Consider the following 15,319-nt stretch of genomic DNA (forward strand, 5'->3'; position numbering starts at 1 on the left):
TCACCTGCTACTTCCTTAAGGAATTTTCTGTATCAATGAATCCCTACCATTGTATATTTTCAAACTCTCATTATTTACTGTACTTTTAACCTCAGGTTATAAACGCAGAAATTTATCTAAGTCTTTACAATCTTGCAAAAGTTCTCCATCCACCTTAGAGTCGTTTTTAGTCATGGCCTTTCTCCTTGCCTTCACTGACAAGTTTCCAGAAATGTAAACACGGTGCCGCCACTGTTTGCTTTTCCATTTATTCCTCATGCTACTGCAGCGGGGTCTCAGCTTCGTTGTGGACCTTAATTGCTTTTCTTCAAGGTCATTAATGAAGCTATTGCATGGGCTTTCATTTAAAATTTTTAACCTTTAGTACCCTTGACTGCAAAAGCAATTCCTCATTATTGTTCCTGTAACACTGAGTCAACATGCTTTCTTGAATTTTGCAGTTCTTGTCAAGTGTCCAGACTCTGCAGGACTGTATCTTCACTGGTTTTCACTGTAAGTCCATTTTCTGTGGTCGTTCACCCACTCTGTTAGGTTCAAATGATTCACAACTTCCAAATAGTTAATGAAGGACCAAAAATCTGATTTTTTTGTCTCCAGCACAAATCTGGAGATTTTCCCCTGGAGATTCATACCAACATGGGCACTGAAGACCTAAGGATATATTCAGATGGATTTCCTTTAGTCATTTCATATATGATATTTAAAACTGAATGTAATTACATTTCTTAACAAAGTCTTTATTCATGGAATCTTATAATCTAATGGAGCTTTATTGTGTTAATATAGGAAATAATTATCAACAAAATGTTTAAAGTCATACAGACATACTTTCTTTGAGTTTAAGATTTAAAATGTGTATGTATACAGCTAAATTACCTGATATGAATGCAGATGAATGTCAAAGTTCAATTTAGAGTTTTCTCAATTAAAGAAAGTTCTTTTTGAACTTAGACACCTCTCCTAACCCAAAGAAAATTTACCTAGATATTTTGTGTAACCGTGTAATTTCTTATTTCCATAGGATGAGAGCACTGTAAGAACAAAGGCTACAGATCTACAAAACATGGGGATCTTAAGTAACCTGACGTCTACATTTCCAACTTTCTTGTTGACCAGCATTCCTGGCCTGGAGTCTGCCCACGCCTGGATCTCCATCCCCTTCTGCTGTCTGTATGCCATTGCCCTCTCTGGGAACAGCATGATCCTGTTTGTCATCATTACCCACCAGAGTCTCCATGAGCCCATGTACTATTTCCTCTCCATGCTGTCAGCTACTGACTTGGGCTTGACTGTGTCTACAGTGCCAACGACATTAGTTGTCCTTTGGTTTAATGCAAGAGAAATTAGTCTAGATAGCTGCATAACTCAGATGTTTTTTCTTCATGGATTTACTGTCATGGAATCTGGGGTGCTACTGGCTATGGCTTTTGACCGCTACGTGGCAATCTCTTACCCTCTCAGGTACACTACTATTCTCACTAATTTCAGGATTATTCAGATGGGCACCTTGATGGTTATACGTACTGTAGTATTAATAGTGCCAGTACTCTTGCTGCTTAAGCCCCTGTATTTCTGTAGAGCAAATGTCCTTTCCCATCCTTACTGTTACCATCCAGATGTGATTAAGTTAGCATGTTCAGATACTCGGGCCAACAGCATCTTTGGTTTAATTGGTGTCATCCTGACCACAGGGGTGGATACACTATGCATTGTCCTTTCTTATATCTTGATCATTCTCACTGTGCTCAGAATGACCTCCCCCAAAGAACGACACAAGGTCTTTAGCACTTGTACGTCCCACATTGGAGCAGTTGCTGTTTTCTGCATCCCCATGATGAGCTTGTCCTTGGTGCATCGCTATGGCCGATCAGCCCCCAAAGTGGTCCATTCAATGATGGCCAATATATACTTGCTTTTGCCCCCTGTGCTCAACCCCGTCATCTATAGTGTAAAAACAAAACAGATTCGCAAGGCTATCCTCAGTCTTCTCCCTGCAAGTAAACACAGGTGATTAATTTTGAGAAAAACTTGATAAAACTTACTTTCACTCTAAAAAGGCAACCCTGGTAGGTGACTGCCTATTAGATCATTTTTCTCATTTTGTTCATTTGTTCAACAAACATTTGGTAAGCATTTCTGTGTTTTTAGTTATGAAATATATGTATGATATACCTCAAGAACTTTGCAGTCCAACAAAAATAGAAACAAAAAAATGTAATAATGAAATAATAAAAATAATATTCATGGTAATTAACATTTATTGATTGTTTTTTATGCTAGGTATCCTACTGTTTCTGAGATATATTCAATTTATTCTTCAAAACAACTCAATGGAACTATTAATTATCTTAGACTTGAAGACACTAAAGCCTAGAGACATATTTATTCATCAAAGGCCAGATGTGTAACAGAGCAGGGTTCATTTGACTCTAGACTTTCTGTATCTTAGACACTATTCTCTTTACTAATGTATTGCATACTCTGCCAAAAGCATCTAGGAAATATGCTGTGTGGTCAAAAGTAAAGACTAGATTTTTATTTCCGTACATCGTGGTTTTAAATGGTCACAATGGCTTCCTTAGAGTACACTTTTGTTTGTTTTCTTAATTATTAATATCACAAAAAGTAGGTATAGACATGTCACAAAGTAAACCATAGATCAGTATCTAGTACTTGATAATCAATAGTTAAAGCTGTGAGGATTAGGGATATTTGGTAATTCTCCACAGGAAATGGGAACTCTGGAGGACTGAGAAGGATCATGTAGTAATAGAATGTAAGGAGGTCAGGGGTAGAGGCTCATAACCATTTTCTGCCCAATGGTCCTTTTGGAATCTAATAAACCTCATGAACCCTTCTCCACAGAAAAATCACATACAAACACACTCATTTATTTTCCATAAATATCAGAGGTGCCGTGAAGGGCCTGCATGGCTCTCTTAACCAATCAAAGAACTGAAGTAAAGAATTCATGGTGTTCAGCCAATAAACAGTTATACATAGCTAGACATAAGCCATTAGACCCCTGGAAAGAGACTCACATAACTGTATCAATTTGAGAAGCAGGCAGAAACTTACAACTCAGCTGAGTAAAATGGTAGAAAAACTCAGAGAAAAAATTGAAATAGAAACTCAATGGAAGTCACATCAATTTTGTTGCAGTTGGAAAATTAATCAGTAGGAGGGGTGCTCCTTATCTCCCGCAGACACAGGGGCAGCAGAGTGGGGGCACTCACTCCAGCTTGCAAGAATCCATGGTGTGTATTTTCATCACAACTCTGTGTTCAGTAACGCTGTGCTGGCAGCTGAAATTGTCATTGTTCGTACCATGAGAACTGGCAAACACTGCACGTGAAGAGGACATTTGTTTCTTTGTTTGTTTTCAGAGATACAGTTTACCAGCACACCAGGGAATGGGGGTCTACCTTATGTTTGGCCTTGTGAAAAGCAATAGAAAAATGAAAGTAAAAATGTACTCCTTGCACTCAAGAAACTTAATGGCAAATGTGTGACAACATAGCAACATAGACAAATTCTAAAATAATGCATTAAGCTTTGTGATAGTTTATAATACCAAATTATACCCCTTGTTTGCATAAGTATCTAAGCTGAAGTGATTCCAAAGGGAAATGCAAAACAATAGTACTAGAGGTAACTCCATGGAAGAATGTAAGAAATACTGATTCATCATTTTATTTTCATGGAAGAATATTCTCCTGTGTTTTAAATTTACAGGTCCTATCTGGACATAGCATTGAAAAATATGAAAACAAAATCTTTTGTTATATTTTTCTTTTGTTTTCTCTATCCATCAGATTTTTCTAAGTGAATTTAGGTAAAAATATTTATACTAGTTGCTTAAGGAACATCTTTTGCTTGAACAACAGTATTTTATAATGGAACTGATTAGATTTGGTTTATAAATTTAGTTCTGCTTCCTGAATATTATATGTCTCCCACATATAGTTCTGGTAGTTCTACATGCCTCTTAGCTGCTTGGAGCTTCAGAAAGATAAAACACGTAAAATATTAAAGTCGAGGGACTTTTACTTTGACGTGCTCAAAGAGCTACAGCATTGCAAAGTGTGCTCCTAGCAGAATCTCTATAAAACAAACAAAAACACGTTAGGTATCTATGGAGACCTCTGGCTAGAAGTGAGCAAAAGAACAAGATGATGGCAGAGCAGAAATATTCTTGATATATTTGGAGACTCCTATAAAGTGCAAGCAAAAGCTTGGATCATTTTATTTGGCTTGAATTATATTGTTGTTCTACAAAATGCCCAGGACAGTATGTAGACATGTTACTTTGTATAGTTCTTTTTTTCCTTCTTTTTAAATGTTTTTTATTGTTGTTCAATTACAGTTGTCCCAATTTTTCCCGCATTGTTCTCCGCTGCCCTGCCCACTCCCCCTCTCGCAAAGGAGTAAACTAGTGCTTGGCTTAATATATAGAATGGGATTGAGGTAAAATTATTTAATTAGCATTCTAATAAATCTCAATAGTTCAAGAAAACACTGTTAAAAGGACTCTAATAGGAGAGTCTTGAGGATCTGACTAGCTCATTCCATAGGTCACAGGTAGAAATAAAAGAGAGTGACAAGAAAGAAAGAAATAGCTGTGTGCATGGGAAGACATACCACTGTGTGCATTATATTTTTCCATACACTATGTGATTCCTGATTCTATCATTATGTACATATGTTGTATTCTCTGACTGTTCTGTTTGTTTGATCCATCTAGTATATTGCCATCTGATCGATTTATGGAAAAATGAGTGAAAATATTTCCTTTAGAAGGATGGACCTAATGAAATTTCTCAGCCTTGAAGTAAATTACCTTCTCACTTTGTTCATTAATCAGGTTTGCATCTTGGCTTGTATTCTCATCATCCCTCTCATTCAACTATTATCTTCAAGGTGAATCATGCTGTTTTCCACTCTGAGATACCACGTGCCTTCCCCTTTTGCTTTTAGTCTGCATTGTATTCATAGTTCCACTCCTTTTATGAATCATTCTTTTACCAATAGAATAAAGCCTCTGAGGAAAATGAGCATGGGGAATAGATAAATTATACAGGGCCAGAAGACCCACCTAAAGGTGCATTCCATGAAAGGCCCACACCATTCATCAAGGCCATTAGGAATGAGCTGTATAAATCATAAAAAGCATCACTAATAACTTGAGAAGTGGCCCTTATCTGCTGACCAGGAAGGACGGAAGGAGATGGAGTCATAGAGCCAGGCTCATGAATATCCATGCATATGAGGAGGCCTTGACATAGTAGAAGTCAAATAGTGGTGGTGAATTACTAAAATCATAAGAACCAACAAGGTCCAAAGGGCAAGCAAGAGATCTTAGTGTACAAGTAGTTTTGCATGTGGTGAATAGAGCATGACATCCTTGAGGCAAAATACACAAGCAGCCAACAAGGGGCTATGTAACATTTGCTACAAGAAGAAAAGAAAAATGGACAAGAAGGAGGCTGGATGAACTGTCATACATTGATGTAAACTTCACCTTGAGTTAAGTAGAGAAAGCAAAAAATGGTTTTGGTGGAAAGTTATCATCCCACTATATAATGCAATTCTTCACAGGTTAGCAAAGGCCATTGAAGTATCCTCAAGTCAGAGTCACCTGTCAGACGAGTCCTGTGCCCTCCTGAAAAGCACCTGCCTTAGTTTCCCTGCAGCACCCAGTCATTGTCTGGAGAAGCTCACAGGACATGTGGCCTCCTTCAAATGTAATGATGGGCTTATGAGCTCAGCAGCTGGCACTGTTTTCCTTCATGGCCTACGGTGTGAAGATCACATTTTAATAACCAGTACATCTCAAAAGAAAGAAAAATTCTGAGGGCAATACAAGGAGAAGCCACACAACTGAACCTTCAGACAGAGAAGCCAGAGTGGCCAGGCTGCCCAGGAGAAGTTTAAGAGTGTGTCATTTCCTCTTCATGTGTCTCCCTTGAAGTGTCCGATGCTCAGGAAATAAAGTATCAGAGTGGAGGATGTATGAGTATTCTCTTTGCAGCCTTTTTTTACTGAGAAATTATTTTGAAATATAATGTTAAAAATACTCATGAGAGAGCACCTGATTGGCCCTGCTTGTGTCAGGTGGCTAAGCCTCCAGCTCTGACTAGTCAGGTTCACTTGTGCAGGCCTGGTGTATTGAGCCCCCTTTTTAGTTTGGGGCTTAGGTTTAACCACTACGCTGTACACCTGGAACTGATATAATATTGAATGTCAAAACTCTAATTGAAAATTTTTTTAAATGTTTATAAAGAAAAAAAGAAATATGTTTTGCCACAGAACTACCCAACACCAGTCTCATAGACACTCTTTAGTCACCAACTGGGCGCATTAAGACCTTTTGCGTGGTGACAAATGCCTGTAAGGCAATGGTCGTGATCCCAGGGACTAAATAATTGACCAAACAGAAGAATATCTTAAACTTTAAGTTTCTCTTTTGGTACAACTGCTCAAGGCAAATGTACCAACGATTACAAAGTCACTGATTAGATGAATAACAGAATAGTTATATGAAATTAGGAAGTGTAAACACATGCATTAGCATGTCATATCTCTCCTGCAGGCCTACAGAGCAGATTCATATAATTTTGAAGCAAAGATTAGAAAGTAATAAAGATAAAAAACTTACTTTATAAGGCATTGAAATTATGAAATGTACCTCATGTATAATTTAAATTCTTCATAAAATTTTCTTCTTCATTATATTAAGTAATTACTTATCCTGACAATTGCTGTTTTATAAATTTAATTTACTATTAATACTTTGCTACTAAGAACAAATAGTGCTATATATCATTAAAATTTTAAAAATGAATAATTTTCAATCTGAGGCATTTATGACAATAAAAAATACACAAAAACAAGTACATAATGTCTATAGTAATTTAAATATATGTTTCCATCCTGGCTGGTATGTCTCAGTGGATTGAACACTGACCTGCAAACCAAAGGGTTGCTGGTTCAATTCCCAGTCAGGGCACATGCCTGGGTTGCAGGCCAGGTCCCCAGTTGGGGGCATGTGAGAAGCAACCACACATTGATACTTTTCTCCCTCTCTTTCTCCCTCCCTTCCCGTCTCTCTAAAAATAAATAAATTAAATCTTTCCAAATAAATAAATATGCTTCTGTACTCATTGCCCTACATGTGTTAGACAGAAAAGAAATCCATTCTTCAAAGTTAATTTTATAAATTTATACATTTATATTTCATTATTTATTCATTCAATTCATTCAGTGAATACTTATCAACTACTTGTGTAAAAATAAATAAAACATGCTCTTGGAGGACATGTATTCTCATGAAGTATTTCAAACTGTGTCTTTCTACCAAAATAATCCATATATGTCATCAGTACCTCAAAGTCAGCAAGTACAAAATCAAATTTATTTTGTCTTATTTACAAACAATCTAATTGGTCTATTAATGAGTGAACTTATTTTTGATAATGAAAGTTGTAAAGTGATTAAAAGATTTCCTTCTTTGAAAAAACTTAACCAAGTGCTCCCCTCACCCAGCAACATGTCTTTCTGTTTAAATTTTATGTGATCAAAACTAAATTTTTTTTTATCTCCCTTGTGATGCCACCCTTTTTTTCAACCTATCAAACCTGATTTATTGATGTCACCTTTGGCCTATCTCTTTATCTTTAACATCAAAACTGTTACCATATGTAATAAATACAACTTCTTTGATGCTGCACTTAATAAAGTTTCTCATTTCCAACTCCACAATTCTGTGCCTTCAGAATCTCTCGTTGCTTAGGCACATTGTACCAGGTAGCCCTAACCCCATTCTCTCCTTATTGCAATTTATCTTCTATGCAAATGTCAGGTTAATCTTATGGAATCACAAAATTTCTTAAATTGCCCTTCATTAGCTTCTCATGCTGTCCAAATTGTAAACAAATTCCACCAGCCAAGAAAATACAAAGTCCTAATCTTGTGTACATTTCCTTAGCATTTTAAGAGATTATCTAGCTCATCACTGTATTCTGCAGATAAAGAAAATGATGCACTTAGCTATGATGCCTTCGCTCGGAGCCACACAGATGGCAGAGTACTTTTCCAGTTGTATAACACTGGAGTCTTAGAACTCTACTATGCAGCTTCTCCAAGCAATGGAAATGCTGAAACTATTTGCTGACATCCTCATTGAGTCTCTTGTCCTCCTCTTTTTCCACTTACGTAAAAATGTATACCAAACTTATAAGTATGAAGACTTATTTGCAGTAAACCTGGGAATGCAGACATCTCTTAGAGACCTTGATTTCAATTTTTTTGAATAAATACTCACAGGTGAAATCATTGGATCACTTGGTAAATCTATTTTTAAATTTTGTCTGGCCTTTGATAAAGAAATAAATGTCTATAACCTTAAGTTTCTTCATATCTAAAATAATTAGTTTCATTGAGTTGTTTTGAAGAATAAATTGAATATATCTCAGAAACAGTTAGTAGGATACCTAATATAAAATAAACAATCAATAAATGTTAATTACTATAAATATTACTTTTTTATTTTAATTATTACATTTTTTGTTTCTATTCTTGTTGGACTGCAAAGTTCTAGAGGTACATCATACATATATTTCATAACTGAAAACACAAAAATGCTTACTAAATAAATGTTTGTTGAACAAATGAACAAAATGAGAAAAATAATCTAATAGGCAGTCACCTACCAGGGTTGCTTTCTAGAGTAAAAGTAAGTTTTATCAGGTTTTTCTCAAAATTAATCACCTCTGTTTATGTGTAAGGAGAAGACTGAGGATAGCCTTGCGAATCTGTTTTGTTTTTACACTATAGATGACGGGGTTGAGCACAGGGGGCAAAAGCAAGTATATATTGGCCATCATTGAATGGACCACTTTGGGGGCTGATCGGCCATAGCGATGCACCAAGGACAAGCTCATCATGGGGATGCAGAAAACAGCAACTGCTCCAATGTGGGACGTACAAGTACTAAAGACCTTGTGTCGTTCTTTGGGGGAGGCCATACTGAGCACAGAGCGAATGATCAAGATATAAGAAAAGACAATGCATGGTGTATCTACCCCTGTGGTCAGGATGAGATCAACTAATCCACAGATACTGTTGGCCCGAGTATCTGAACATGCTAACTTAATCACATCTGGATGGTAACAGTAAGAATGGGAAAGGACATTTGCTCTACAGAAATACAGGGGCTTCAGGAGCAAGAGTAGTGGCACTATTAATACTACAGTACGTATAACCATCAAGGTGCCCATCTGAATAATCCTGAAATTAGTGAGAATAGTAGTGTACCTGAGAGGGTCACAGATTGCCACATAGCGGTCAAAGGCCATAGCCACTAGCACCCCGGATTCTATAAATGTAAGTCCATGAAGAAAAAACATTTGGATAATGCAGCTATCTAGACTAATTTCTCTTGCATTAAACCAAAGGACAACTAATGTCGTTGGCACTGTAGACACAGTCAAGCCCAAGTCAGTAGCTGACAGCATGGAGAGGAAATAGTACATGGGCTCATGGAGACTCTGGTGGGTAATGATGACAAACAGGATCATGCTGTTCCCAGAGAGGGCAATGGCATACAGACAGCAGAAGGGGATGGAGATCCAGGCGTGGGCAGACTCCAGGCCAGGAATGCTGGTCAACAAGAAAGTTGGAAATGTAGACGTCAGGTTACTTAAGATCCCCATGTTTTGTAGATCTGTAGCCTTTGTTCTTACAGTGCTCTCATCCTATGGAAATAAGAAGTTACACGGTTACACAAAATATCTAGGTAAATTTTCTCTAGGTTAAGAAATTTATCTAAAAATATAGATAAGTACTCTATCATTGAGAATGCCCTGAATCAAACTCTATTTTATTACGTATATATGTGTGTGTGTTATATGAATATGTATGCATGTGGGAATGTGTGTCTGTGTATTTACTCTCAAGTCCAAGGTAAATATGCCAATATAACATTATAAATATTATAAGATAATTATTTTCTATACTGACAGAATTTAACGCTCCATTAAATCACAAGATTAAATCATTAGAGATATGAATGACACCAACGCATTTATTTTGAATGACTTGCATGTGCAATGACTAATAGAAGCCCACTTAAAGATATCTATGGGTCTGCAGTGCTCATGCAGGGATTTATCTGACAACATTTCCATATTTTTGTTGATGATGTACATTTGGAAGTTGTCATCGTATAAGTACCACTTTAATCCAACAGTGGACATGAACAACCTCAGAAATTAGATTTATAAGAGAAAACTGGTGAAGATGGAATTTCATAGAAATTATTGGAAAGGTCTACATACAATAAAGCAAGATAAATATAGGCAACCGTGCAGGAACCTTGAAATCAAGGGAGCGTGGTGGCAGAATAGGGAATTACATGACTGACTGTGCTGAGTTGCCTGAGTGGTCAAGTCTTCTAAGGATAAAATGTTCAAATGCTTCTGAGAACACATTCGTGACCCTAAAAAGTAGTTGAAGTCAAGCATTGAGAGATGATGACCTGCTACAGTGGCTTTAGGAATGAATAGAAAATAAGTAGAGGGAGTAGAGTGTCTAATATTTTTGAAAACATGTCAAGGAAGGCAAGGAGAAAAATAGCCATGACCTAAGAAGACCGTAAGGTACGTTTAAGATTTTTCTAAGAATGGAAAAACCTAGACAAATGTACATATTTTCAAACTGATGTTAAAGATACATACAATACATGGGGAGAGACTAGAAATACAGAATGCTAGGAATTAATTGATGTAGAAAATTCCTTAGGAAAATAGTGGGTGATTGGATATACAGCTTAATAATAATTAGCTCTCAAAAAGATGAGGATCATCATTTCTGGTGACACTAGTAAGTGAGAAATGAGTAAGTTGGTGGATGGTTATCAAAGGCAAATACCACCCAGTGCTACTTTTTAAAAAAATCTATTTATCGTGGTCAAATACACCAAACATAGAATTTTCCAGCAACCATTTTTAGGTGTGCGGTTCAGTGATATTAAATACACTCGTAATGTTGGACAACCATTGCCACCATCCATCTTATATACATCTTTTCATCTCATAAAAATGAAACTCTGTGCCCATTAAACAGTATCTTTTTATTTTCCCCCTTCCCAGCCTCTGGCAACCACCACTCCGTTTTCTCTCCCTGTGACTTTGACTACTCTAAGTAACTCATATAAGTGTAGTCATGAAGTAGTTGATCTTTTGTGATGGCTTATTGCACTTATCATAAAGTCTTGAAGAGTCATTAAAGTTATACCACATGTTAGAATTTTCTTCTTTTTTAACCAGTTCCTATTTTTCCTGTGAATTATTAGGGAGAAATTTACTACAGTTCAAGGAGTATGAAGAGATGGATGCAGGTTTGAAGATAAAGTACAGGTTTTCAGTAGACATTGCAGACAGAAGAGGCCGTTGAATCAATACACACAGAAATGTTATAAAGTCTTGTTCAATTAAAAATTTAAAAATAATATTTAAAATACATTTACATTATTAAAATCAATTTTAGGAAGACAAAAATCAAATAATAGTGGTATTACTTATTATAATATTAATATTTTTCAATTAACATCTTTAAAATACTAGGTAAAGTGAACTACCTGAGAGTAAATACCCTGTAATAAGTTTACATGTTATCATTCCCTTTATGCAAGTTTCTAGTTTCTTTTTAATCCACAGTTCCCAGGGTTTTCATTCAGGTGGTGAAAAATTATTACAATACTCTACTTAACTAGTAATGTTCAGATACCTGCATGTTATGTGGCTCCCTGAGTATAAGGAGGACCCTGGCATTACCTGACTTTTCTGTAAGCCCATATGAATCTTTGTGAGTAGATAACAAACTACAGTATCAACACAATTAACACCTTTCTCTGCCTCCTTACCATCTTCATACAGAGCCTTTTCTGAGAACAAGTTATAGCTCTGGAGCCATGAACTTTATAATAAAGTGGTATATGAGCTGTGGGGCTATCGGTAAAACTTAAATTTCCCTGGAGCCATAAAAAGAGAAAAACTTTTCATCTATAAATATAGGACAATGCTGAGTAATCTCAGAAGGGTTTTAGCTACTAGCTCAAGTGGCAAGTGGTCCACAGGGACCTTAAATGCCACGCACATAAACCAAATTATCATATAAATGAATGTTTAGACATTGCTCTGTCACTGGGGAATAGAGACGTGCATGTCGTGCATGTCGTTGTCTCTGGATTATCAGTATGCTGGGAAGACAGGAAAGCAAACAAATGTTCACTGGAACAATTGAATAATTGTGGTGACAATGAAGATAGAAGGAATACATACCCCACTCTGCAAACCCTGTTTTTTCCTTGCTGCAACGACCTATAGCAAGGACGACATCCACTCTCAAATCCAGCTCTATTCAATGACTCACTAGCTTTCCCCCAAGAAATGGGTTGGTTTCATATCTATTAAATGGGCCCCATTTTTCTCATGGCTGACCTCACTGTTGATGAATAATGAGTTCTCACATTCATGTGTTCTGGCTCTCATACTTGTAGTTTTCCTGGGATATCAAGTTTAATGTCCTGGACTCATGAGGGATTTTGCCCAAAAGGTTGGGTGTTTATCTTGAGTAGTTGAGTAAAAGAGGCAGATTACTCTGTAAGTCCAGCAATGCTACACTCATAGAAAAAGTTAAGACACACTGCCAAATATTATGTTTTCCTTTAGAGAGAAGCCTCATACCAGCAGAGAGTCTTGTGTTTGTCTGGATATCAATTAAACCAGTAAACTGTTCCCAATTTAGTTATTTTTCCTTAATTTATATTTAGCCTTTTCCCCACATAACTTCCTTTCCTTGTATGAGAACTCTCAATGGCAGAGTGGTCAATTCAAGTCCTATGAACATATCTGGAACCCCTATCAAATGTGTGCACCAACACTTCAACAACAAGGATAAACTATGAACAGATCATTGTGTAAAATTTTACAAGTCAGTGTCAAAGAATGAGTTTCACTGCTATTGCCTTCAAAGAGTTAATACTGTAGTATACACTTAAATTTGCTAAGATAAATATTATGTTGTGTTCTTACCACAAAAAATTAAATAATAATAGAGGGGATAGGAGGAAACTGGGAGATGATGAATATGATTATGGCCTTGATGGTTTCACAGTTGTACACTTATCCTCAAATTCATCAAGTTGTACACACTATATACACAGTTTTATGTGTCAATCATACTGCAATGAAGTACTTAAAAAAAAAGATTTCTACGACAGTTCCACTGAATAAGTTTGCTAAACTAATCACCAATATTTATTCCTCCTGCAAAACCTACTGACTGATGCTAGCACCCACTTGAATACTCATAGCTCATTGTCCAATTCACAAGTCCTCAATGCCCTCAATAAATGAATTGTACCCTACTTGCTTTTTCTCAGTCATTATATCATTGTAATGGAAATTATATACAGTATATTAGATATGGTTTATGAATGGAAGATAATATGACATTCCAATTTGCAGAACTACATTAGAAGTCCCTAACTCTACATCAAATGATGACAAATAAATCTGACACATATATAAGTTTTAGGTTCAAAGAAAATGTTCAGTGTAGATTAAAATTATTTTTATGACTTATATATGTAACCAACTTTATTAACTAGTTGACCTAACCACCAACCAAATGGAGTTGAATAAAATGACTTCTGTTTTGCTTGTTTATATGATTCTCTTTTCTAGACTGTGAAATAGATCTTCAAGTGTAAGGGATAAATGAAGTCAATAAACACTGTTAATCACTGATTTTGTGTAAAACACTTGGTTTATAAATGAATGTCAGGTAATAAAACATGTTTGTTTTAGCCTGAACAACCAAGACTAAAGAAGATAATGCACCTGAAATTACTTTATAAACGTTAATCACTATACAGGTGTTAATACAAACCTTGAGAACCAACTTATTTTTCTTTCCTAAAAGTTGCTTCCACTTAATCTTGTAACAGAGGGGATCTGGCTAGATTACTGAGCAGAGGAGAGGGACCCACAGAGCTCCCCCAGGCTGCCGCAAATGAGAATAAATCTACCAAGACATGATCCGCTTGGGGAGGAGAGGTTGACCAGTCTCTCAGAGGAGAAGGGCCTTAAGCCTCTTTCTCAATGGACATTCATTGGGTTTAGTTTGCATAGGGCATATATGTAAAGCTCATCAACCATTGTCAGGTAGTGATGATCAAGGAATTGATTGTTACATTCAAAGAACTATAAGGGCTTATTCTGGGTCAGGGTCAGATAGATAGAGTGACACCAAAGGGCCATAAAACTTTGGGAAATAAATTCATTTTATGCTTGGACCCTTATCATTTAAATTGAGGGCATTCTTAGCAAAGCAGATTTTACAGATTTTATGCATTCTTTCTTAGGCCTGATCGCCCCAGGGAACTGCCCTTTCCTGCCCAGGGCTGCACCTCCCTTCAACATTGTTTCAGACCTGAATCAAGTGGGGGATGGGGGCAGCCAAGAGATCAAGAGATTTCTTACAATTACAATGAGGACTCAGTCTATAACAAAGCCAAAGGGTGAAGGTCCATCACCCCTTTTCTATAGTCCCCAAAGTCCTTCCCTGATGACCCTTCACAACTGTGCCTGTCTTAAGTTGTCCCTTCCTTGAGGAATCTTACCCATCATTGACTATCCAGCCATCTTCCGGGGCCAAGCAGGGTGAAGTAAAGGGGGCAGAGACTGCACCCCTGCAGGGAGAATAAGTTTTGTCTCCTTAGTGGCTTATGCTTCCTAGGTCTTTTGACTCAGCCTCAGCCATGGGGGGGTTACAGCTTCTGAAACCAGGCAGGGTGGTTCCCAACAACCCCTGAGAGGAGTCAGGAAGTGCCAAAGGCAGCAAGACTGAAAAATGCACCCAAAACCATATGACAGACTCCCCTACCCCCAAGGAAGGGTAAACAACTAGCATGTCTCTCGACACAGCCCAGAGGAACCTTTCACAGAGTATGCCAAGGCTGAAAAGGTCACAACACATGTGTATCATGGAGGTGAACATAGCTTCATTCCATGCAGAGATCCTGTGTTGGCTGACAGGTATGGTGGACATTGGCCTGGATTGGCTGGCAAGCTGAGCACTTTCCCAGTGCACAGGATTTGGGGGCAGAAGATTTAAATGGAGGGAGTATTGACACTCACCCCTTTTATTCCTTCCCTTGCTAGCCCAGTTGGGGGTCGACGGTCTGAGTGTTCCCAAGCTAGCAGGTCCTGGAAGCCACATGGCCAACCAACAAGCCCCATGCCCTTCCTCCCAC

The 15,319-nt window shown here is 37.3% G+C and overlaps 2 protein-coding genes across 2 annotated transcripts; one reads left to right on the top strand and one right to left on the bottom strand.

Moving 5' to 3' along the window:
• Positions 1-476: 476 nt before the first annotated feature.
• LOC112315935 (olfactory receptor 51F1) lies at positions 477-2,015 on the top strand. The gene is made up of 2 exons (XM_024572596.3): positions 477-492; positions 1,022-2,015. The coding sequence occupies exon 2, from the start codon at positions 1,064-1,066 to the stop codon at positions 2,009-2,011; it is 948 nt and encodes a 315-aa protein (XP_024428364.2). The 5' UTR covers positions 477-492; positions 1,022-1,063; the 3' UTR covers positions 2,012-2,015.
• Positions 2,016-8,745: 6,730 nt separating this feature from the next.
• Positions 8,746-9,713, bottom strand: LOC112315934 (olfactory receptor 51F1). The gene has a single exon (XM_024572595.3). It carries the CDS (start codon positions 9,711-9,713, stop codon positions 8,766-8,768), a length of 948 nt encoding a protein of 315 aa, XP_024428363.2. The 3' UTR covers positions 8,746-8,765.
• Between the last annotated feature and the right edge of the window lie 5,606 nt (positions 9,714-15,319).

Source organism: Desmodus rotundus, chromosome 5, assembly GCF_022682495.2.
Source record: "Desmodus rotundus isolate HL8 chromosome 5, HLdesRot8A.1, whole genome shotgun sequence".
Lineage (NCBI taxonomy): Eukaryota > Metazoa > Chordata > Mammalia > Chiroptera > Phyllostomidae > Desmodus > Desmodus rotundus.

Coding starts and splice junctions, on each gene's coding strand:
- LOC112315935 (XM_024572596.3), top strand. CDS start 1,064: ATGGGGATCTTAAGTAACCTGACGTCTACATTTCCAACTTTCTTGTTG.
- LOC112315934 (XM_024572595.3), bottom strand. CDS start 9,713: ATGGGGATCTTAAGTAACCTGACGTCTACATTTCCAACTTTCTTGTTG.